Genomic DNA, 19,453 nt, shown 5'->3' with positions numbered 1-19,453 from the left:
AGTCAATGGGTTTGGAGCTGACATTTCAAAGAAATGACCTGTCTTGAGTCATCTGCTCAATTCTAAATCAATTTACAAGTAATTGGACTTCATTTAAAGTTAAGCCCCAGTTCTCATGTTGACATCTCCAATATATATAATTGTCTGTGGTGGCAGTCCTCTTCATGGAAGGTGATTTCTGATTTGTAAAAGCCTAAACGTGCATGATTGTAGTCCTCGATTTTTCGGATATGATTTGCTTGAGTACCTCTGGACATACATTTTTTTCTTTGGTTTTATAATTTGGGGTAGTTTTCCTGAAAATGAAGCTTTAGAGAAAACCTTTCTCAGTTGTTTTGCCCTTTATAACTGAGCAGATGATTAGTACTGATCATAGCGCTGCTGACAGACAGCCACAGTCCCTCACACATGTACTGTGTGCTGAAGATGCCCGCCGTCTGTAGAGTGGTTCACTTGGTGCTGCCACCCTATTAAAGATGCTCTTTCTATTAAACATCAAAGTCAGGACCTGATTGGTTTCTCTAGGCCCAATTAATTTCCCTGGATGGGTTGGAACCCCTCATGTCAGGTCTTAGCATGTTGTTTGAAAATGAGCCTGATAAGAAAGCCATGAGCTTTTCCATCATGAGGATGAGATGAGCTCTGAGGTGAATTGTGTTTTCATACTGTATTTTGAATGAGAGCAGGAGGGTGGCTATAGGGCTTTTTGATCTTGGAGGACGACCAAATTGGAAAATGCTTCCAGTTAAGAAAGGCACAGCTTGTTGGGTCGGGCCGAGTTTATGAATAATTTTTGCATTGTTGTAAATGCTAAAAAAGATAGGAAAGAACATGTGGTTTGAAAGTTTTTGCTTACAAATAGGTTAGACTTCAATTAGGGGAACTTTTCTTTCTCCTAAGAAAAAAAAAAAAAAAAAGAAATGCTTTAAATAATATTCTGGCCAATTGTTAGTGTTAAAAATGTCTGCAAGCAGTAGGATAAATTTGTCAGATATTTTTGGGCTTGTCCCCTAACCATACTTTTTACCTTTTCTTCCATAGTTTATTTATTAAAGGGATAGTTCACTCAAAAATGAAAATTGTGTCATCACTTACTCAACCTCGTGTTGTTCTAAACCTGTATGGGTTTCTCTGTTCTGTTGAACACAAAAGAAGATATTTTGAAGAATGTCGGTAGCCAAACAGTTGATGGACCCCATTGACTTCCATAGTATTTTTTTTGTTTTTTCACTATGGAAGTCAATGGGGTCCATCAACTGTTTGGTTACCGACATTCTTCAAAATATCTTCTTTTGTGTTCAACAGAACAGAGAAACCCATACAGGTTTAGAACAACACGAGGTTGAGTAAGTGATGACACAATTTTCATTTTTGAGTGAACTATCCCTTTAAAAAAACTAGTTTGTACTTTTCCCTAAAAAAATAAAAGCATTTATTTTAAATTGCCATTTATGGGTACATTTGTACATAACAAACACTGTCTCCAATGCTGTTGTCATTACCATCACACCAAGCATTTCAGAAAATGATTATGTTTTAACAAGAAAATAAATTTGGTTATGATGGATATTAGAAGCGGCCACAAGTGGATCAGAATTCGGCTAATTAAGTTTTTCCACATGATTTCAGAGTATTTTAATGGTTGTTATCTATTATTTTAGACTTTCAGATGTATTATTTTTTTTGGATTCAAACTGAACTGACTTCTAGATAACTTCTTGTGTTAGCAAGTTCAAGGCTTAATTTTTTTTACAAAAAAGTAATTACCAACACAAATTAGGTATCAATGGCGATATGTTTTTATTCCAGGGCATGATAAATGTTTCAACATAGATGAAACAGTGGTTTGGAAAGTTTCATTTGTCAAGATTTCAAAAAGGTTCCTAATTGAAGAATCACCCAAATGCATTATGGCACATTAGTGTTTATCAATTATAGCTCTCAATACAATCTATCGTCTGACCAGAACCAGGATCTGTGGTTCCTGAGCCATTAAATCTCACTTTTATGCCTCCATCTAGGCAGTTTGTAAATAGATGACTGATGAGTCTTTTGTGAAGCGTAGCCATTAACGTCATTTTGAATTATGGAGAAACTGGAGTGGCTGCCCACCTAAATCTCCCAGAACTCTGCGGTCTGTCCATTTTAATGTCACAGTCCAATATGGAAGTTACTACAGTGTGCAAAACAGAGGACAAGAAAGTGATTAATAGATTGTTGGAAACTGCTTTAGGCAGTGGAAGATGGCTGAATCTGTCATTTCCGGACACAGATGTGGCTTCTGAAGCACTACACAACTCTCCCACTCTGCCAGATGTTTCTTTATTGAGTCACTCGTGCTGTGCTTCACCTGTTTCTTTTTCCATTCTAGCTGTTTCCCTGTCTTGGGGGAGGACATATTACAATTCCCACACAGTTATTTTTCTTCATGTCATGAATAACATCCTTGACTAACTATTCAGTGTTCAATTCGAGTTCTTCAAGTTGTCCTTGGGTTCTCAAAGAACTGTGTCTTATAAAACTAGACTACTACTGTGTAAAATTACTCTACCATTCAAGTTTGGGGTCACTTTTTTTATTATAATTTATATTCAAATGTAATTTATTTCTGTGTTGGTAAAGGTGAATTTCAGTCTTCAGTGTCACACGATCCTTCAGAAATCATTCTAATATGCTGATTTGGTGCTCAAGAAACGTTTCTTATTATTATGAATGTTGAAAACAGTTGTGCTGCTTAATAGATTTGTTGAAACCATGATGGTATTGTATTTGTGCCCTTATGTGTATGTTCATAACATTCTAATTGTGACTATATTTTGTATAAAACAATTATACAAATAGGCTGCTTAATACATTTTGACTCTTATTTAAGTCTAGATCATTATAATAAGTAAGGGATAATGTAGAGTGAGGCGGTTGTTATAGCGAATACAACCCAGACAGGCTGATCAGGACCCCGACGTGAAGTGGAGGGGTCTTGAATCAGCCTAAAGGGGTTGTATTCACTATAACAACCGCTTCGCTCTACATTATCCCGCTTATTACATGGCTACCTACCAAATAAATCAATAATTTGACACAAAATATTGATTTAAAAAGGAGTTTATTGATTTAAAAACTATTGTATTGCTTCCGCTAAAGAAAATAGTCCGTTCTGTCTCTACGGTTAGAATCCTGCGTCCATAGAAACGCTCTGTTTTTCATGGCAACGGTGTGTTATACTTAGCAGCGATATATTATCAAGAAATAACAGACCGCATTCTACATTAGAATTCAACCAAGCCATGTAATAATGCTCGGTAACACTTTATTTTACAGTGTCCTTGTTACATAATGTTACATGTACTTTCCATAGTAATAAGAGTAAATTATGCATAATTACATGCAATTAACCCTCAACCAAATCCTAATCCTACCCTAACCCTATAGTAAGTACATGTTGATAATTATTATTACTCAGTACTTAAATATATAATTACACTGTAACAATGACACCTTAAAATAAAGTGTAACCTAAAGCTCAATATGCTGGCTAAATAACACAGTAAATACAATTTAAAAAATAGATTTTATACAGGCATTTACTGCAAACACACTTTGATCTCTTCTTTTTAATGTTTAGTTAATGTAATTGTTTAGTGAATGTTGGGTTGAAAGCCAACATGAATAATACAATGCCACAGTTTGGTCTGTTGGTTATAAAAAATTAAGTATATAGATGCTGTACACATTTTGTTGCCAGTTTATTTAATGGATTCCCTTGTGTCAATGTAAAAACCTTGCTTTTTTCACCCATTAGTTTATGACATAGGTGGGATATAAAATATTCATTAGCCTCTATTTCTGGCTAATTCTGTTATGGATCAGCCTGCGTTGCTTGAGCTTGTCCTAGTCTCAATCTTTTTTCTTTTCTTTTTTTTTCTTTTCTTTTTTAGTTTATTAAGTTAGTCTAATGTGGGACAATATTTGATTCAGGGTCTTGGCTTATTATTGATTCCGACTTTATTGAGACCATATTGCTAACTTCTGAATTGTTCAAAATGTAACCTCATTAACATTGGCATGTTCAAAAGAGGTGCAAGTCCCTCTTTGAGAGTAATATTACAGTCAAGTGGATATACTAAATTAATGAGCACAATCCTGTGGAATTTATTCTAGAGCATGTGGAAGTGTTCCATTTATTGAATAATTGATTAGATGGCATTTGAAAAGAGTAGCTGGTTGATATTATCTTACTAATTAATTTTACTGTCGTTCTGTATTGCTTTCCCCCCCAAAGTGACAGTTGAAATTTCGCTAGAAAGTGCCTTGTACTCTCTGATGGGTAAGAAATGAAGCCAAAGGAATGATGTGTGGTAATAAGAATTTTGGAAAAAGTATTTTTGCTCAGAATTTTGCCAATGGGGCTCTTCTTTTTCTACAAGGCCATTGGAGATGTGATGAATATTTCAGTAGCTTTGGTTCTGGGACTTCAGCATATACCAGTATATTCTTTGAGACAAAGTTGCAAGTATGCCTCCCATTATAGTTAGAAGAGAGTAAAGTTTGAGAAGGAACTGATGACAGCAAAGGAGTTTGTAAATGTGATTTTGAGAGAAGACCATATATCAGTGGAGTAGCAACTTAGAGTGACCTCAGCCTTATTGGGTTAGTGTTATATTGATGTCCTATATTAAGGACCATTACTGTGCTGAAACATCCACCCACAGCTCCTGCTCCAGAGAAAGATGCACACTGCAGAATCTGCAGCCTCCGTTGGCTTTCCTTGGCCATTAACCTGAATGATCACAAGAAATGTGATAATTGGGCTAGAGGGAACCGTGAGTGAGTCTGAGTCTGAGTCTGATTCCAGGTCTGTTGTTATAGTAGGCGAATGATAACTGAATGATTTACTGCATCTGCAGGGGCTGAAGTGTGTAACCACTGGACATTTCATTGTCCCATAAGGTAACGGGAGATGAAAAGACAAAAATTGTGTGCTGGGTGTCTCCTTTTAAAGGAGCTGTATGTAAGAAATGTATTTCAATTAATCATAAAATGGCCCTGATATGTCACTAGACATTAAGAAATCATGTTCATTTCAAATACTTATATCACTGACAACAGTAGTCCGGCCAGGATATTGTCATTTAAAAAGTGAAGTTGCAGCCCTCAACTGATGATGTTGATTTTGTCATCTTGTGTTTTGGCCTGAAGGGCCACCCTCCACCTATCTACCAATCACGAAGTCAGTAGTGTTTCGGCATCGGGGTTGCCAGCTCTGCTCTAGTTACCACACCTACGTAGCAGCCTACGTTCCTGCTGGATCCTGCAGCCTATCTGGCAACCTCGAGTCAGGGGGGAGGGGGAGGGGATACACCGCTCTACAGTAATTTGAAAGTGATTGCAGTACCAGTTTTGGCCACAATCTTACATACAGCTCCTTTAAGTGTAAGTGCTATATATATGTAAAACGGATTTTATATATATATATATATAGTCATGGTTAAATTTTATTCTTTAACTGATTGGACATTTGTTTTTATAGTCCAGGAACACAACAATTAATACTTGTACTCTGCAAAGACGCATTAGATTGATCAAAATGTTATGATGATTACAATGTTACAAAAAAATTATATTTAAAATGAATGCTGTTCCTGTGAACTTTCTATTTATCAAATAATCCTGAAAAAAGGTATCACAGTTTCCACAAAATATTTGGCAGCACAACTGTTTTCAACATTGATAATCATAAAAAAAATGTCTTGAGTAATGTGATACTGAAGACTGGAGCAATGACGGATGAAGAAAATTCAGCTTTAATATTTAATTGCAATTATATTTCACAATATTAGTGTTCTTACTGTATTTTTGTTAAAAGATGCTGTCAAAAATATCTTACTGACCCCAAATCTTTGAACAGTAATGTATGTCCAGGAATGTATTTATACTACACTCCCATAAATGGTCATGCATGTCTGCGACTTGCACTCAAGTCACACTTTGGTCACTAAAAAGAGTTGTGAGTAAAACATCCTTTTATTGGTCAGATTTCACCTGTTTACGTCCCTCTGCGTCATCCATCAAGATGGATGGACATTTTTCGCTCCACGGGCGTATGTGACACGCAAACATATACTTGATTCCTGCTCTGACTGATACATTTTATATATTTAATTACATTTAAAATTATATACAGTATATATATATACACAGTATATATATATTTCTTATAAAATTCAGTTAGAGCGGGAATTAAAGCTTTGTCAGGACAGCATCACCATCCTCTCCTCTCTGTAACTCTGTATTTTTGGCTTGTTCCTGTGTCTGTGACTGGCGCCGGTGTGATTCATTAGGGGGGTTGGTGAGTGTTGAGCGATTCCCTAAAGGAGCTCAAACCAGAGCCGTGTGAATTGTGTCAAACTGTTTTTTTTCCCTAGTGCTTATGATGGTTATTGCAGAGGAGTTACAAATGCTACACGGGGTGGTGGTGCAGGTAAGGTGTAGTTACGGGGCCAGTCGTGGCATGTGTTGAGAGATCAGTATATCCTTTACTTCCTCCCCTACATGGCCAGCCTGTAAGTTAGCACTTGCAAGCTGCTGATGTGAGCCCCCCCATCCGAACTGCCGCGGGGGAGCTTTCAACAGCTGGCCATGTGTGAAATCAAGAGGCTTTCCCATCCGGTTTCATCCAACGATCACGCCAGGAGAGAGTGAGAGGGAGAAATTAGCCGCAGGTCTCGACTTCAGGCTGTAGTCTGTTGCTGCGTAAACTTTCTTGCCTTTGGCTTCTTACTCTTAGTGTTGATTGGAAAAAACCCGTCAACATTGTAATTGCTCACAGCAAGATTTGGATAGCCAATAAGTGATTTCTAGTTTATCCTAATTAAACCCGAAGAAAGCTGCAGTTTCACTGTTGCTGTGCAAATTACATCGTCTTGAATAGATTTTTCTTACATTTGTTTTAGCTTCACATGGTTAATGGGGTTTGAAAGTGACTTTGGACTTTATTTATCAATATTATACTGAAAATTAATGCTGTGAGTAACGGATTTTATGTTTAAGATAATTCAGTGGCAGGGTATAGTATTCTGTTTACCATCCAAAGTTTAGAATTTAGCTTATGTGAAAAATAGGAATATCGCATAAAATATTTTGCGAATAAAGCAGTGTTTCCATCCCATTATTTCAAGAGAACAAAATCGTCACTTCCTGGGAAACTGGCACAAAATATTTGCTACAAAAATGGAAGTTGCTGCAATTGGGCTTTTTTCCCTACATCATAAATGACTTGCACCTCAGAGCGCGTAGACGAAACACGATAAATGACAGACTCTGGCTCAGGCGTTTCAGAATGACCAAACCAACATTTGAGATGCTGTGTGATGTGATTGGTTGACTGGTTAGTCGAGTTATCCTGTCACATCATCTGTTGAGGCAAAGCCACGTGAGTTTGTTGTTGCACATTGAGGGATTTATTCAGTAAATGTGTTTCCATTGTCGTTTATGTGCATGTCTCCTTATTGGATGGAAAATGTACCAGCCTCAATTAAGTGCACAAGTTTTTTATGAGCAATTTTTAGAATTTTGCACATCTTGGCATTTCCATCCATTCCATTTAATTAATGATTATTAAAATCAGGTTCTCACCATTTTTTGTGGGTCTGTTCCCACCTGTGGACAAAAACGAAAAAAAAACATTTAATAAAATGCAACTAACTATATAGTCATGCATAGTTAAGATAGCAAAATCAATTGATTTTAAAAGGGAGGAGAAACTCTTCCTTTTGTCAAACTTTTTGATAAATTCATCTGTCACCAAGCAGATGGCATATGGCAACATAGAGTGGTTAAAATTTCCAAAACAACAATTATTAGCACATCTACTATTGCAGCATTGGCACATCTATAGGGAGCTACTCTGGCATAGTATTAACATAATTAGTTTGTTTAAACAGTAATTGTCTGCTGCAATAGAGATTATCTCAATATAACAATAGAGTTCAGCTAGATGATGCTTCAGTTTGAAGCTATTTCTGCATTTGGATTTAGGGTGATTGGGATCAAAGTTTGTTCTCACCCAACAGTTAAATCGTAAATGTACAGGAGTGTGATGTAACTCCCCTCTCTTTTGTTTTGTAGGCGATTTTTGTAAATTGAAGTCCAGGAGGGTTCAGCGGCGCGGAGAGGTGACGTTGACCGGATGCGTGTAGCGGAGCGTGCCGTGTGGCTTTGACCATGAGCCGGCTGATGTTGGGCCGGACCCTGGAGCGGATCTGCAAGGCTGTGCTGTTGCTCTGCCTGGTGCACTTCCTCATCATGATGATCCTCTACTTCGACGTCTACAGCCAGCGTTTCGACATCTTCAGCCGCTTCAACAATGGCCGTGGAGTGAACAGCTCACGAGGACCCCACCACTACTACAACTTCTCCAGTGGAAGGCCCAATACTACATTTGCAAGTTACCTGGCCACAGCTGACCATCTTCTGCCCAGCACCAAGCCAGAGGCAAACCACACTCCACCAACCCCTAAGCCATTGCCACCATGTCCAGAGGTACCTCCTGGTCTGGGTAAGTTCTTAAAGGTACTTACATAGCACATATGTGACCCTGGATCACAAAACCAGTCTTATGTTGCACGGGTATATTTGTGGCAAAAGCCAACAAAACATTGTATGGGTCAAAATTATAGAGTTTTCTTTTATGGCAAAAATCATTAGGATATTAAGTAAAGATCATGTTCCATGAAGATATTTTGTAAATTTCCCACCTTAAATATATAAAACATTTATTTTTGTGAATGGATGCAGCACTATCGCCAATAGAAATGGACAACTTTAAATGCGATTTTCTCAATATTTCGATTTTTCTGTACCCTCAGATTCCAGATTTTCAAATAGTTGTATCCCGGCCAAATATTGTCCTATCATAACAAACCATACATCAATGGAAAGATTATGTATTCAGCTTTCAGATGATGTATAAATCTCAATTTAAAAAAAATTACCCATAAGACTGGTTTTGTGGTCCAGGGTCACATATAGAAAAGTATGAGTGCTAGGGCTGTACACTAAATCAAAATTGTGACATAGCATAGTGCTATGGCATAGTGCGCTATTATTAAACTTATGATCAACTACACACTACAACTGAAAATTTGCCTTGTCTTTTTCTCCCCCAAAAAAAGGCATGAGGGTTTAATTGGACCACCTACCTTTGCTGTGTGAAAGTGAAGAAATCATGACAAAATATAATAATAAAAAGTTGTAGAATTGTAATAATAATAATAATATAATTGAATAAAATAATAATCTCTCTCTCTCACTCTCTCTGTGTTTATATATATATATATATATATATATATATGTACTGTATATATACACACACATACAGTCGTGTTACAAAATTATTTCTGACTTAAAATGCTTTGAAAAATATTGATATTCAATACCATTTTCAATACCAAAGGGAAAACTTGCCACAACATTGAGGGCATAAAATTGGAACAGTAAGTTCATTTACTTTTGACCATAGTCAAAGTTTTATTTTATCAACCGAAACTCTGCTTTCTGATTATTAATTAATAATAATAATAAGAAAATAGAAATAATAATAATAATTACAATAATTCATATTTATAATAATTATTATTATAATTAAGATTATTATTATTAAGTCAAAGACAGAAATATATTATCATTGTACTACACTGTACACTGTAAAATAAAAATAAAAATACTTCAGAAATTCCTAATTTCCTAACTTCTCTTTCAATAGTTAAACTCAAGCTTTTATTTTGGTGGAAAACTGCAACTACACACTGAGGTGGATGCTAAGGTGGGTTGGCGACACCTTGGGTGTTTCTCAAAACCAAGAATGCAAAGAACGGACTTGTGTTCTTGGGGAGAACGCTCTTGCTAGTTGTTCTTGAAAGAATGAACTCACATGGTGACGAGCACACAGAACACTGCTGACAGTTTGAGACGATGTGTTCTTGCTGGTATTGCGCAATAATACCCACACACAGACGCCGTCTGCACTGCAGTACCCAAACATAACGAGAATTATTGACGATAACAGCCAGGCTTTATCGCCCAAGCCTACCCTCAGCCAAAGGGATTACTCTACAACTGTACACTACAATGTAATGTATATTCATAACAATAAAGCAACGCTTATGGAGATTCTCACTTCCGAAAACGTTTGAGCACATTTTCGATTCGCCATACATTTTCGTAAAAATGCCAATATTTGAAATCTACACAGTTGATTTCTCGCATCAAATGTTCTCAGAAGTGAATTTAGTGATGAAATAGCGTACGAAATTGTAGAAAAAACGACTTACTGTATTGACCTGCTTCCTCGAATGCCGAAATGAATGCTGGGATATTTCTGCCGTCAAGTTCACACAAGTTACCAACCGATGCATCCTCGGTAAAATGGGCGTGTCAAGAACACTTCCGGGATTTTTAACCGTTCTTGCCAAAATGCAAACTTGTGTATTGGGACAGTACTTGGGCAGCGACTAATGACGTTTCACAAGTCCACAAGAACACAAGTACAGACAGGAACGCATATTGAGAAACGGAACTTGTCTTCTGTGACAAGACGCTCTTGGCAAGGAACTAGATCAGGCCTCTATGTTGCTTTTTTGTAAAAGTAAGAACAAAATCCCTTACATATATCTACAGTGATCAAATAATCAGTTGTGCGAGAGAAAATATGAATATGAATAATACGAGAGATAGTAATGCATGGAAGGCGGTCAAGCCTCAGAACTCTCAATTAGTGGCCTGAATAGTTGAAAGCAGACGATGACTGGTGTGATATAAGGGACATGTGGGCAGGACCCCAGTCACTGTTCCCCATCTCAGAGCCATAATGGATTCTCTGCAGACTCCAATTACTGTAAAAGCCGTCATCTCGCTCTGTTTTCCGAGCTGACTGGAGAGTTAAAATGGATTTAACATCAGCATGCACTTCAGCGCACTTATATTTCATCCGCCGAACCGCTTTATTACCGGTGTCTTACGCAGTGCGTGACGTGTTCAGAGAAAATGAGCTGTAGACTAACAGGACTGTACCAATTTACTATCTTATACTACTATGTCAGTCTGTTCCTGTTCACCGTAGAATAAAATATATGGTAAAAAAAGGACAGAACTGTTTTATGGGATGTATTCCTAGGTGAAGTGATTATTGTGCAACAGGAAGTCAAATCTCTGTACATTATAAGGCAAAATACCTCTTCCAGAGTAGTATAATCCATCTGCATAAAAAAAAAAAAATCTAATTAATTACGATGTCATTGCACTGCATTTTCTAGCTCATAATAGGGCAAACCTTCATAATGAATGTGCAGCAGCTATTTGATATGCCTGCAAGCAGCGGGCCTTTGCCACCCATATCCTTCTAATGAGTTTAAAGCAGAGCTCTGGAGGGAGTTGAGCTGTGTCATATGAATCGTTTGCTGTCTAGACTGCTCAGGGGTCTCTCTCTTCCTCCGTTTTCATACTTTGCTATTTCTACCCTCTTGAGTAATGGCAGAAACCCAAGATGGCCATCTCAAAACTTGTTACTTTCAAACTCATGGCCCAAAATGCTGAGAGAATTTGATAGATGTCTTTAGGGGCTCTTCATGAAATCAGATTTTGCCTCATCTGTAAGGCAGAGTAGAATCTTTCATTCGCTGGAACTTTGACAGGAAGTGTTCGAATGAAAATGCTCTACTGTATTCCCACTTTCCCAGCTTTTTTGTGTCCCCCTTCCTGTCTTCTAGCTGCAGGAAGTACAAAGAACCCTGTGTCAACCACTGTTTTCAAAGAAATCCAGTGTTTCCAGCTGTTAAAGTGTGGAACAGGCCGTTGATGAGACCATCCCAGCCTCTCGAGTTCAAAGCCACTTTTCAGTTTGTCATTGGCAGCGCTGCTTAGTCTTCAAAATGCCACTGTAATGCGTATTTGATGTTTGCTGTCAAGCCAAAACAAGTGTGTCTGCAGTAAACACTTGCACTTTGGCGATTAGAAAACTGTAAACATTTGGAAAAATCGCCTTGATTGAGATGCCATTGAGCCGTTATTAGCCCAAAGAGATTTCGCGAATGAACATTGATTGCATTTGGCGTACCCTTTCCATCATTCGGTTTAAAAGAACTGACCTGTTGATGTTGGTTTAGAGAGACTCTGATGTAATTGAGGCGTGTAAGAAGCAGACGTTTCCAGCAAGATTTCCATGCCGGTCCCAGGTGCGTGTAGAACATGTATCTTATTGCAGCAGAGGCCTGTGGGGAAAACCCAGTGTCTGTGGTAGATTGCTTCCCATCTGGCAGGTGTGGCTTGTGGATGATGATGACTCACTGGTGCCGTCTTCCTGGAGGGAAGCTGTGTCACACTGTCAGCCACCACACAAGCGGCAGGAGGCCTTCCGTGTTATAATCACTCACAAGCAATTAATGCATTAGAAATAGCCATCAACCTGGTGTCACAAACAGAATGTTTTTATGCCAGAGCTTAAGATTTTTTACAATATTGATGACTGATCACTTACATACAGTGGGGTTCAAATGTGAACACAGAAATTCTGGAATTTAGAATTTTTTCTTTGTATTTTTATTTCACAATGTAGTACAAGAAATCAAATCTATGTGATAAACAAGTTAAGGCTAAAAGTAAGGTCAAAAGTAATCAAAAAGTAATCTGATTATATTACCTAAAATGTGTAATGTAATAGATACTACTACAGTTTTTGTCATGTAATTTGTATTCAGTAATGGACCACAATTTATAAGTAATCTACCCAGCACTGTATACTTAAGGAATAATTGACAACGGGCCGATGAATTATTAGAAAAATAATGCACACCCGAGGTGGTAATGCGGCCGCAACGTTTATTTTTCAGTTAATTTAATTATTTTTCAATGATTCAATGACCTGGAGTCAATTATTCTGCTTATACTACAGTTACCACACCTCAAAACATTGTTCAGATTATGTATTTCAAGACATTTGTCAGGTTTTTTTCCCTTAAAACGCTCTTATTTTGGACTAATTTCTTACGCATCTAATCCCAAGCCTCCGTTGCTAATTCCAAAACGTTATTTTAGAGCTAGTAACTGAGACTTGAGCCATTGATAGCAGACTAATGCAGTTATTAATGTAGTTATGAGAGAGATAGAGAGACTGTATGTGAATTACCTGAGTCTTTCTCTCAACAGTGTTCGGCAGCAGCGTCTCTACTAATAGCGAAACTGTAAGTTTATCTGCTCCAAGAACAGGGCCATTATTACCTCACTAGTGAGAAATGTCATGTAGCTTTTGAATTGTTAAAGGGGTGGTAAAATGCCCTTTTCACAAGATGTAAAATATATCTCTGATGTCCCCAGAGTGTGTGTGTGAAGTTTTAGCACAAAATACCCCACAGATATTTTTATATAGCATGTTAAAGTTGTCACTTTTTGAGGGTTTGCAAAAACGCACCGTTTTGTGCCTGGTCCTTTAAATGCAAATGAGCTGCTGCAGAGGGCGGGGTTTCAAGAGCTTGTGTGTGTTAGCAGCTCCGATTACTATTGCATTGGTTTTCATTTCTTGTCCTCAAACAAGAGGACAACCCCAGGGGCGGGGTTTATGTACATTTTAGGGTTGGTGATGTCACTAACCCGGGGGGAATGTCTTGTAGTCCCTACCAGCCGTTTGTTGCAGTCCTTTTCTTTAAAAGCAAATATCTCCCTTTGCTTTGAACTTTGAGCGTTGTAACTTTGCAGATGTTGTTTATGCTCAAACAGCAACATTACACACTAACTAAAGTTAGAAAAGTGAAATCATAATCAACCACCCCTTTAAACAATTTTACTGATAAAATCGCCAGAGCAGCGCTGACAACACGTTTCTGTGCCCGGAGTGTTTGTCCGTACTGTATGTGAGTGCGCTTGAGTTGAGAGAGAGCGGGAGAAAGAGAGCCTGGAACTACTTTAGCCGTGCGTTTCCCTGAAAATAATTGCACGCCTTAGAACTTTTGTCAACCAATCAGAATCAAGCATTCAACAGCCCTGTAGTATAAATATATATATTTTACACTGAAATATATATATATTGTATATTATCAGCCAGAATTGTAATATTGTGGCATCACTAAATTAAATGTGAGCAAATTTGTAACAATTAAGCACAAGATGCTGTTTGGATAATTCTCAGGAATACTGGATGACATTATCAAAAAAAATGTTTTCATTAAATTAGACAAATCCAAAATAGAAGCATTTTGACTAGTGCCCTCTGACCGTTGATTCCTTCATCAAAATCCTGTCTTAAATACGACAAGCGCACCTGCCAAAGTGAATAGTTCAGCTTCAGTAGTAACTCATGAATAGTTCAGCTTCAGTGGTAACTCATTTAAGCGTCTCATAGAGCTGATGTGTTGAGATGCTTTAGCCTGCGGCGTTCTGTCTGTGACCGTTCTCGAATAAAACTCGGCCTGCTGACCAGCTGGCCCAAATGTCTCTGACTCACAGGAAACTGACAACCGACTCCATGAGGTGGGAAAGACATTCTCTCGGGCCCACTGACATCCTTCTCTCCCTTGAGTTTCCATCAAGCAAGAGGGGAAAACTCATCCCAGAGATAGCACTTTAGGAAGGGGCACTGCCAGCACTTCAGCAAAAAGATTTTGTGAGATACAAAGAAATGGGAGAGATCACAAAAGGCAAATATTAAAGGGATAGTTCACTCCAAAATGATAATTCGGTCAGTATTTACTCTCGTGCTGTTCTATACTCCAACTTCTTTTCATTTTGACTTTTCATTTTTGGATGAACTATTCCTTTAAGATGGTGCTTTTTAATTGACATTTAAGAGGGTTTTGGTTGCGCTTAAACCATCACTTTTGATGAATTGTATATTGCTCCTGAAAAAGTACTAAAACTTACTAAAATTGAAGGCTGAGAATTGTGTAGTGTAGATGTGATAATTGCCAGTATTCATGGACAGTATAATATGGATACAGTATATTGTGCATATGCCTTAAGCATGGTTTCTCTTGCTTGCTAGTTGGGTTGTCAGGCTGCCACAATGTGTTAATAATACTGTAAGACCAGAGATCTGTATGTTGTAAAAGAGCTTAGAAAGCAAACTGAGTTTGGCACCAAGACAGAGTAAAGTATACTATTTTGTGCAGTTCGGGAATAGTATTAAGGAGACGTGTTTTCTTTTTCCTTTTTTTTGCCAATCAGCCCATTTTCTTTCACTAGGGCAAGCAGTATTTTCTCTTGGTGTTTCAAGCTGCACTGCTTCTGCACATAAATTTGACAGTAAGGGCAATTTCAGTCAACAATCAGTCATGTGTGTAAGATGTGTATGTTGACATAAATCCATAAATGGTCCCTTTGCAGATACCTTTAAACAGTATTTGAATTGATGTTCCACAGTCTCTCCTCGAGACCTTCAAAAACTCTTTCTTATGCATACTGTAACTTATGCAGCATGTTCTTATTCTTCATTATAAACATGAATGTATTAACAAGGACGTTATGATCTCATTTGTTTCCGTTTTAGTTAGCGATTTTTCTATTAACTATTAAACTGTAAAATCAGTTTCGAATCAATTTTTTAATTTATTTATTTCATTTTCAAATTCAGAGTGGGACCCTCGTTTTTTTTCTTCTTCTTCTTTTAATGGTGGTCTTGGAACTTTTATTGGCAGTCTCAAGCCCCCCCAATTCTTAACACTGTTAAACCTTCTTTAAAGACTCTTGGTTCAGTCCCTTCTGGTTAGTCCTCCAGGCTCCAGGCACAGGCAGCTCCTGGCATTTCATCTCTCTCTTTTTAATTAAAACTTCATATTTAGATCTTCTTAATGAAGAAAAGTCTCGAAAAAGTCTAGCCAAGTAGTTAAACACCAGCATTTTCCTCTCTAACTTTGCAACAGTTATATAACCGTACAGAAAACTGAATATATAACTATGACTGAGAAGCAAAATTGTAATAATCTCAGTTCAAGTTTCAATCCTCTCTCCATTAAAGCCTTAGCAAAGATGCACTTTTGTTCATCCATTTCAGCCTTGTTTTAAGATGCTTCTTGGGATCTCTCTCATGATTTATTCATGATCCTCCTTCGGTTTTTACAGTACTTGGTACATGGAATTTCCTGTGGCCTAGTAATAGCTAATCCGCTTTTTAGTGTTTTTCTAATATTTCTGTGTCTTTGTATGGGCACCCCAGGGTCTTTAGGGTTCTCTGCTTGAGCTGAAGGTATAAATAGCTCTTTGGCATCACCCAGACGGGTCCATGCTCTGCCCCTCACCTTCCCTGGAGCGCCTGCTTGCTTCCTCCAACACGCTCGCTGAATATTTAGTTCAAGTGTAAGGAAACTGAATGTTTCTTGTTTTACAAGAAGAATACCTTAGCACATATTACTTTATAATGGAACATTTTCATCCGCTGAGTTCAATGCCCAGTTGTGCAGCGGCCTTTATGTATTAAAACAGGTAAAATTGTGCAAGGTGGAATTTATGCAAGAGTGAAATATTCAGTGGTATTTTGTCCACTAATTTCATCTCTCATCACTGTTGACTGCACATTCATCACAGAATAGGATGTTTGGCTTTGCTCATGTGATGACATCTTGTTTTCCTCATCAGAAACTAATTGCTTTCAGCGAGATTACAGTTTCTCAGATATTTAAGCAACCATGTTTTATTTGTGCATTTGAAGTCGAGGAAATTGAAATGGAAAAGCATTGATAATTCAGCAAGTAAAAAACAAAAAAGTGTTTATGTTTTAGAGTAACAGAATGATTCTGTAAAAAATACAGTACAAATGTAAACATATTTACAGAACAACCTGTAAACTGTAATTTACTAACAAGAAAATTGCAGTTTAAACCGGTAAATCCTATAACGCACACTGCTACTGAAAGCTATTTTGTACCTTTAACATTTTACCTTTACTGAAAACCACCATAATAATGCAGGTGGTAAAAGAGGAAGCCACATGAAGAATCATGAAGAAGTTTATCCTTTCCACAAGCCAAGCTGAATTATACTAGTATACAAAAGGTCATTCACACAAACACAAAACACCATCACACAACACTAAAATAATGCAATAAAAATTAACTGATTAAACAACAGAAGATGTCACATAAACCCAAATGTGCATAACTGATGACAAATACTATTAAGACATTTTTTTTATCATTTGATTTGCCTTTTTTACTTCTAAAAACTGTACATCTAACAATATTTTACTGGAAAAATTACATGAACTGTACGGTTATATCTTTTACAGTTTTCCCCTGGATATAGTATGGGAACTTACTGTTAATCCGTAGTGTTTTTACAATGTTTTACAGTAAACCTTTTTTTTTTACAGTGTAGAGCAAGAGATAAGATTTTTTTTTATGATACTGTATGCAAAAGCTTAACGACCGTTGATCACTAAGATCGCGAAGTGCAAGGGAAAAATACATTTAAATGAGGCTGTTATCTGTGCTCAGTGTTATTTTAGTATTATTTATATACTATTATAGTATTCATATTTTAAATAGTTTTTATATTTATATTTTCAGTTTTTATTTTAATTTTATTTTAAGTTAGTAAAGTAATTTTGTTGTGTGCTTTTGTTATTATTTTAGTTTGCTTTTAATATTTCTATTTAGATTTAATTTATTTTTATTTCAACTTTAGTCATTTTAGTACTTCAACTTATTTCACTTAGTTATTATATTATATTTAATATTTGTATTTATATTTTATTTTATTAAATCTTTTTTACAATTGTAGCCTACAATTTTTGGTTTACATTAATAACCTTGCCTGTGCTGTGGCGTGTGTTTCAGACAGTTTTGTTTTGATTAACTGCTGCCCTGTTTGGACGCTCAGCGGATCCTCGAAATATGATAGTTAATGGGGCGGCAGTATTAAGATTGTCACATCGGTTCAGTGTCTGAGAGAAGATTGTAGACACAGAATCAATGAATGCCAAATGTGAACGCAAGGAGCTAAGGAGGCAAGCACTATGGCAGGCAGAGAAAATTGCATTCATCCCGCCATAACACCCGGGAAGCCATTAAGACGTTGGTGCCTTAACTAGATGAGCAGCGAGCTTTTCCAAATGATAAATGACAAAACAGGGGACTAATATTGTCATCTGGAAGAGGATTACAAAATTGTTGTTGTTTTTTTCGGTGATCGCTGTGATGGAAGTCTTTGAGCAGTGAGTGTGAATGTCTGGAGCAGATATCTTTTTTATAGGATGGATACGTGGCTAAATTTAAAATGCAGATGTGGGCGCAGCCATTTCATTTCACATAAACCACTCTTTATAACACTGTTTATAATACGAAACACCAGAAATGGAGAACAGAATGTCATTGTTTTTTTATTTTTTTATTTCCAGCTGGTTTAATTAGACAAAAAATTCAGTCAGTGTCAGTTTCTGTTGATTTATTCAGAGGCATTTGCTTATTTATTAGGAATGTTTATTCATGCATTGTGTTTCCCTGGATTATGTAAGGAAAGCCAGCTCTGGGAGATCAGGGGTATGTCCTAAAAGAGATCAAAGGATTTGATGTGCACATATTGGATTAGGCCAAGGCCTGTTAATACAATAAGCTTAAACTGATGGCTATTATTGCACTAACAGGATAAGTGACCTCTCATCCCGTCTGGTTTAACCAGTAGACACAGGTGAGATCAATACGAGGTCTCGCAGCAGCCTGTCGCTAATGTCATGCTCATGCCAGTTGGAGAGACTCCCGTTCTCATTTCAAAATGTTTGAAGCTCTGAGAATATGATGATGAATCTCACTGGCATCATGCTCTTGGCAGAAGTACCTTATACTGTTTTTTTTTTTTTTTTTTTTTTTTTTTACACATCAGGTCTAAATTTGACAGAATTCATAGATTTAGCGGTATCCACATAAAAAATAAAAAAAAATAAAAAAACATTATTCAGCGTTTTCCTGCAGGCACAAAAGCAAACATCAGTGGTAAAAACTTTTGGCACCCAGCAATTTAGTTTTAAAGGCAGATTATTATTATTTTTTGCTATGTCTTCTAAGGGACATCAGGGCCCATTGTATGCAAACTACAGCTGCAAAAAATAATAACCTTCCTATGAAATATGAGGTATTATTTCTATGAAATATTTTGCTAATATAACAAGTTCCAAATCTAAAAAATAGACACAATAATATAAAACTATTCTGTTAGAAATTAGGACATAAATAAAACATCTGTCATAAAAATGTTTTTTTTTTTGCATGAAATTAACCTGAAATTTTTTGTCTGCCTGTTGCCTTCATTTTTTAAAATAAATCCTGTACAAAATAAAATATTAATAAAATGTATTTTAAAAAGATGTTTGTTTTTTAATGCTTCAAAAATTGTAATGACATATAAAGTGTAAATAAAACATTTTTTAAAAAAGCTTGCTCTCATTGTTTAAAAAAAAAACCTATTACTGTATATCCTCATT

The 19,453-nt window shown here is 36.8% G+C and overlaps 1 protein-coding gene across 1 annotated transcript in view; it reads left to right on the top strand.

The window, feature by feature from the left end:
- The window catches only part of b4galt2 (UDP-Gal:betaGlcNAc beta 1,4- galactosyltransferase, polypeptide 2), a 109,309-nt gene that overhangs the window by 10,343 nt on the left and 79,513 nt on the right, over nucleotides 1-19,453 (top strand). The window contains exon 2 of the mRNA XM_082172704.1: nucleotides 8,125-8,554. Coding sequence (XP_082028830.1) covers nucleotides 8,221-8,554 — 334 coding nt within the window. The 5' untranslated portion in view covers nucleotides 8,125-8,220. The remainder of the gene's footprint in view (nucleotides 1-8,124; nucleotides 8,555-19,453) is intronic.

This window comes from Leuciscus leuciscus, assembly GCF_965113295.1.
Source record: "Leuciscus leuciscus genome assembly, chromosome: 6".
NCBI classification, from domain to species: Eukaryota; Metazoa; Chordata; class Actinopteri; order Cypriniformes; family Leuciscidae; genus Leuciscus; species Leuciscus leuciscus.
Note: the sequence above shows the minus strand (reverse complement) of the source record. Positions and strands in the feature narration are given on the sequence as shown.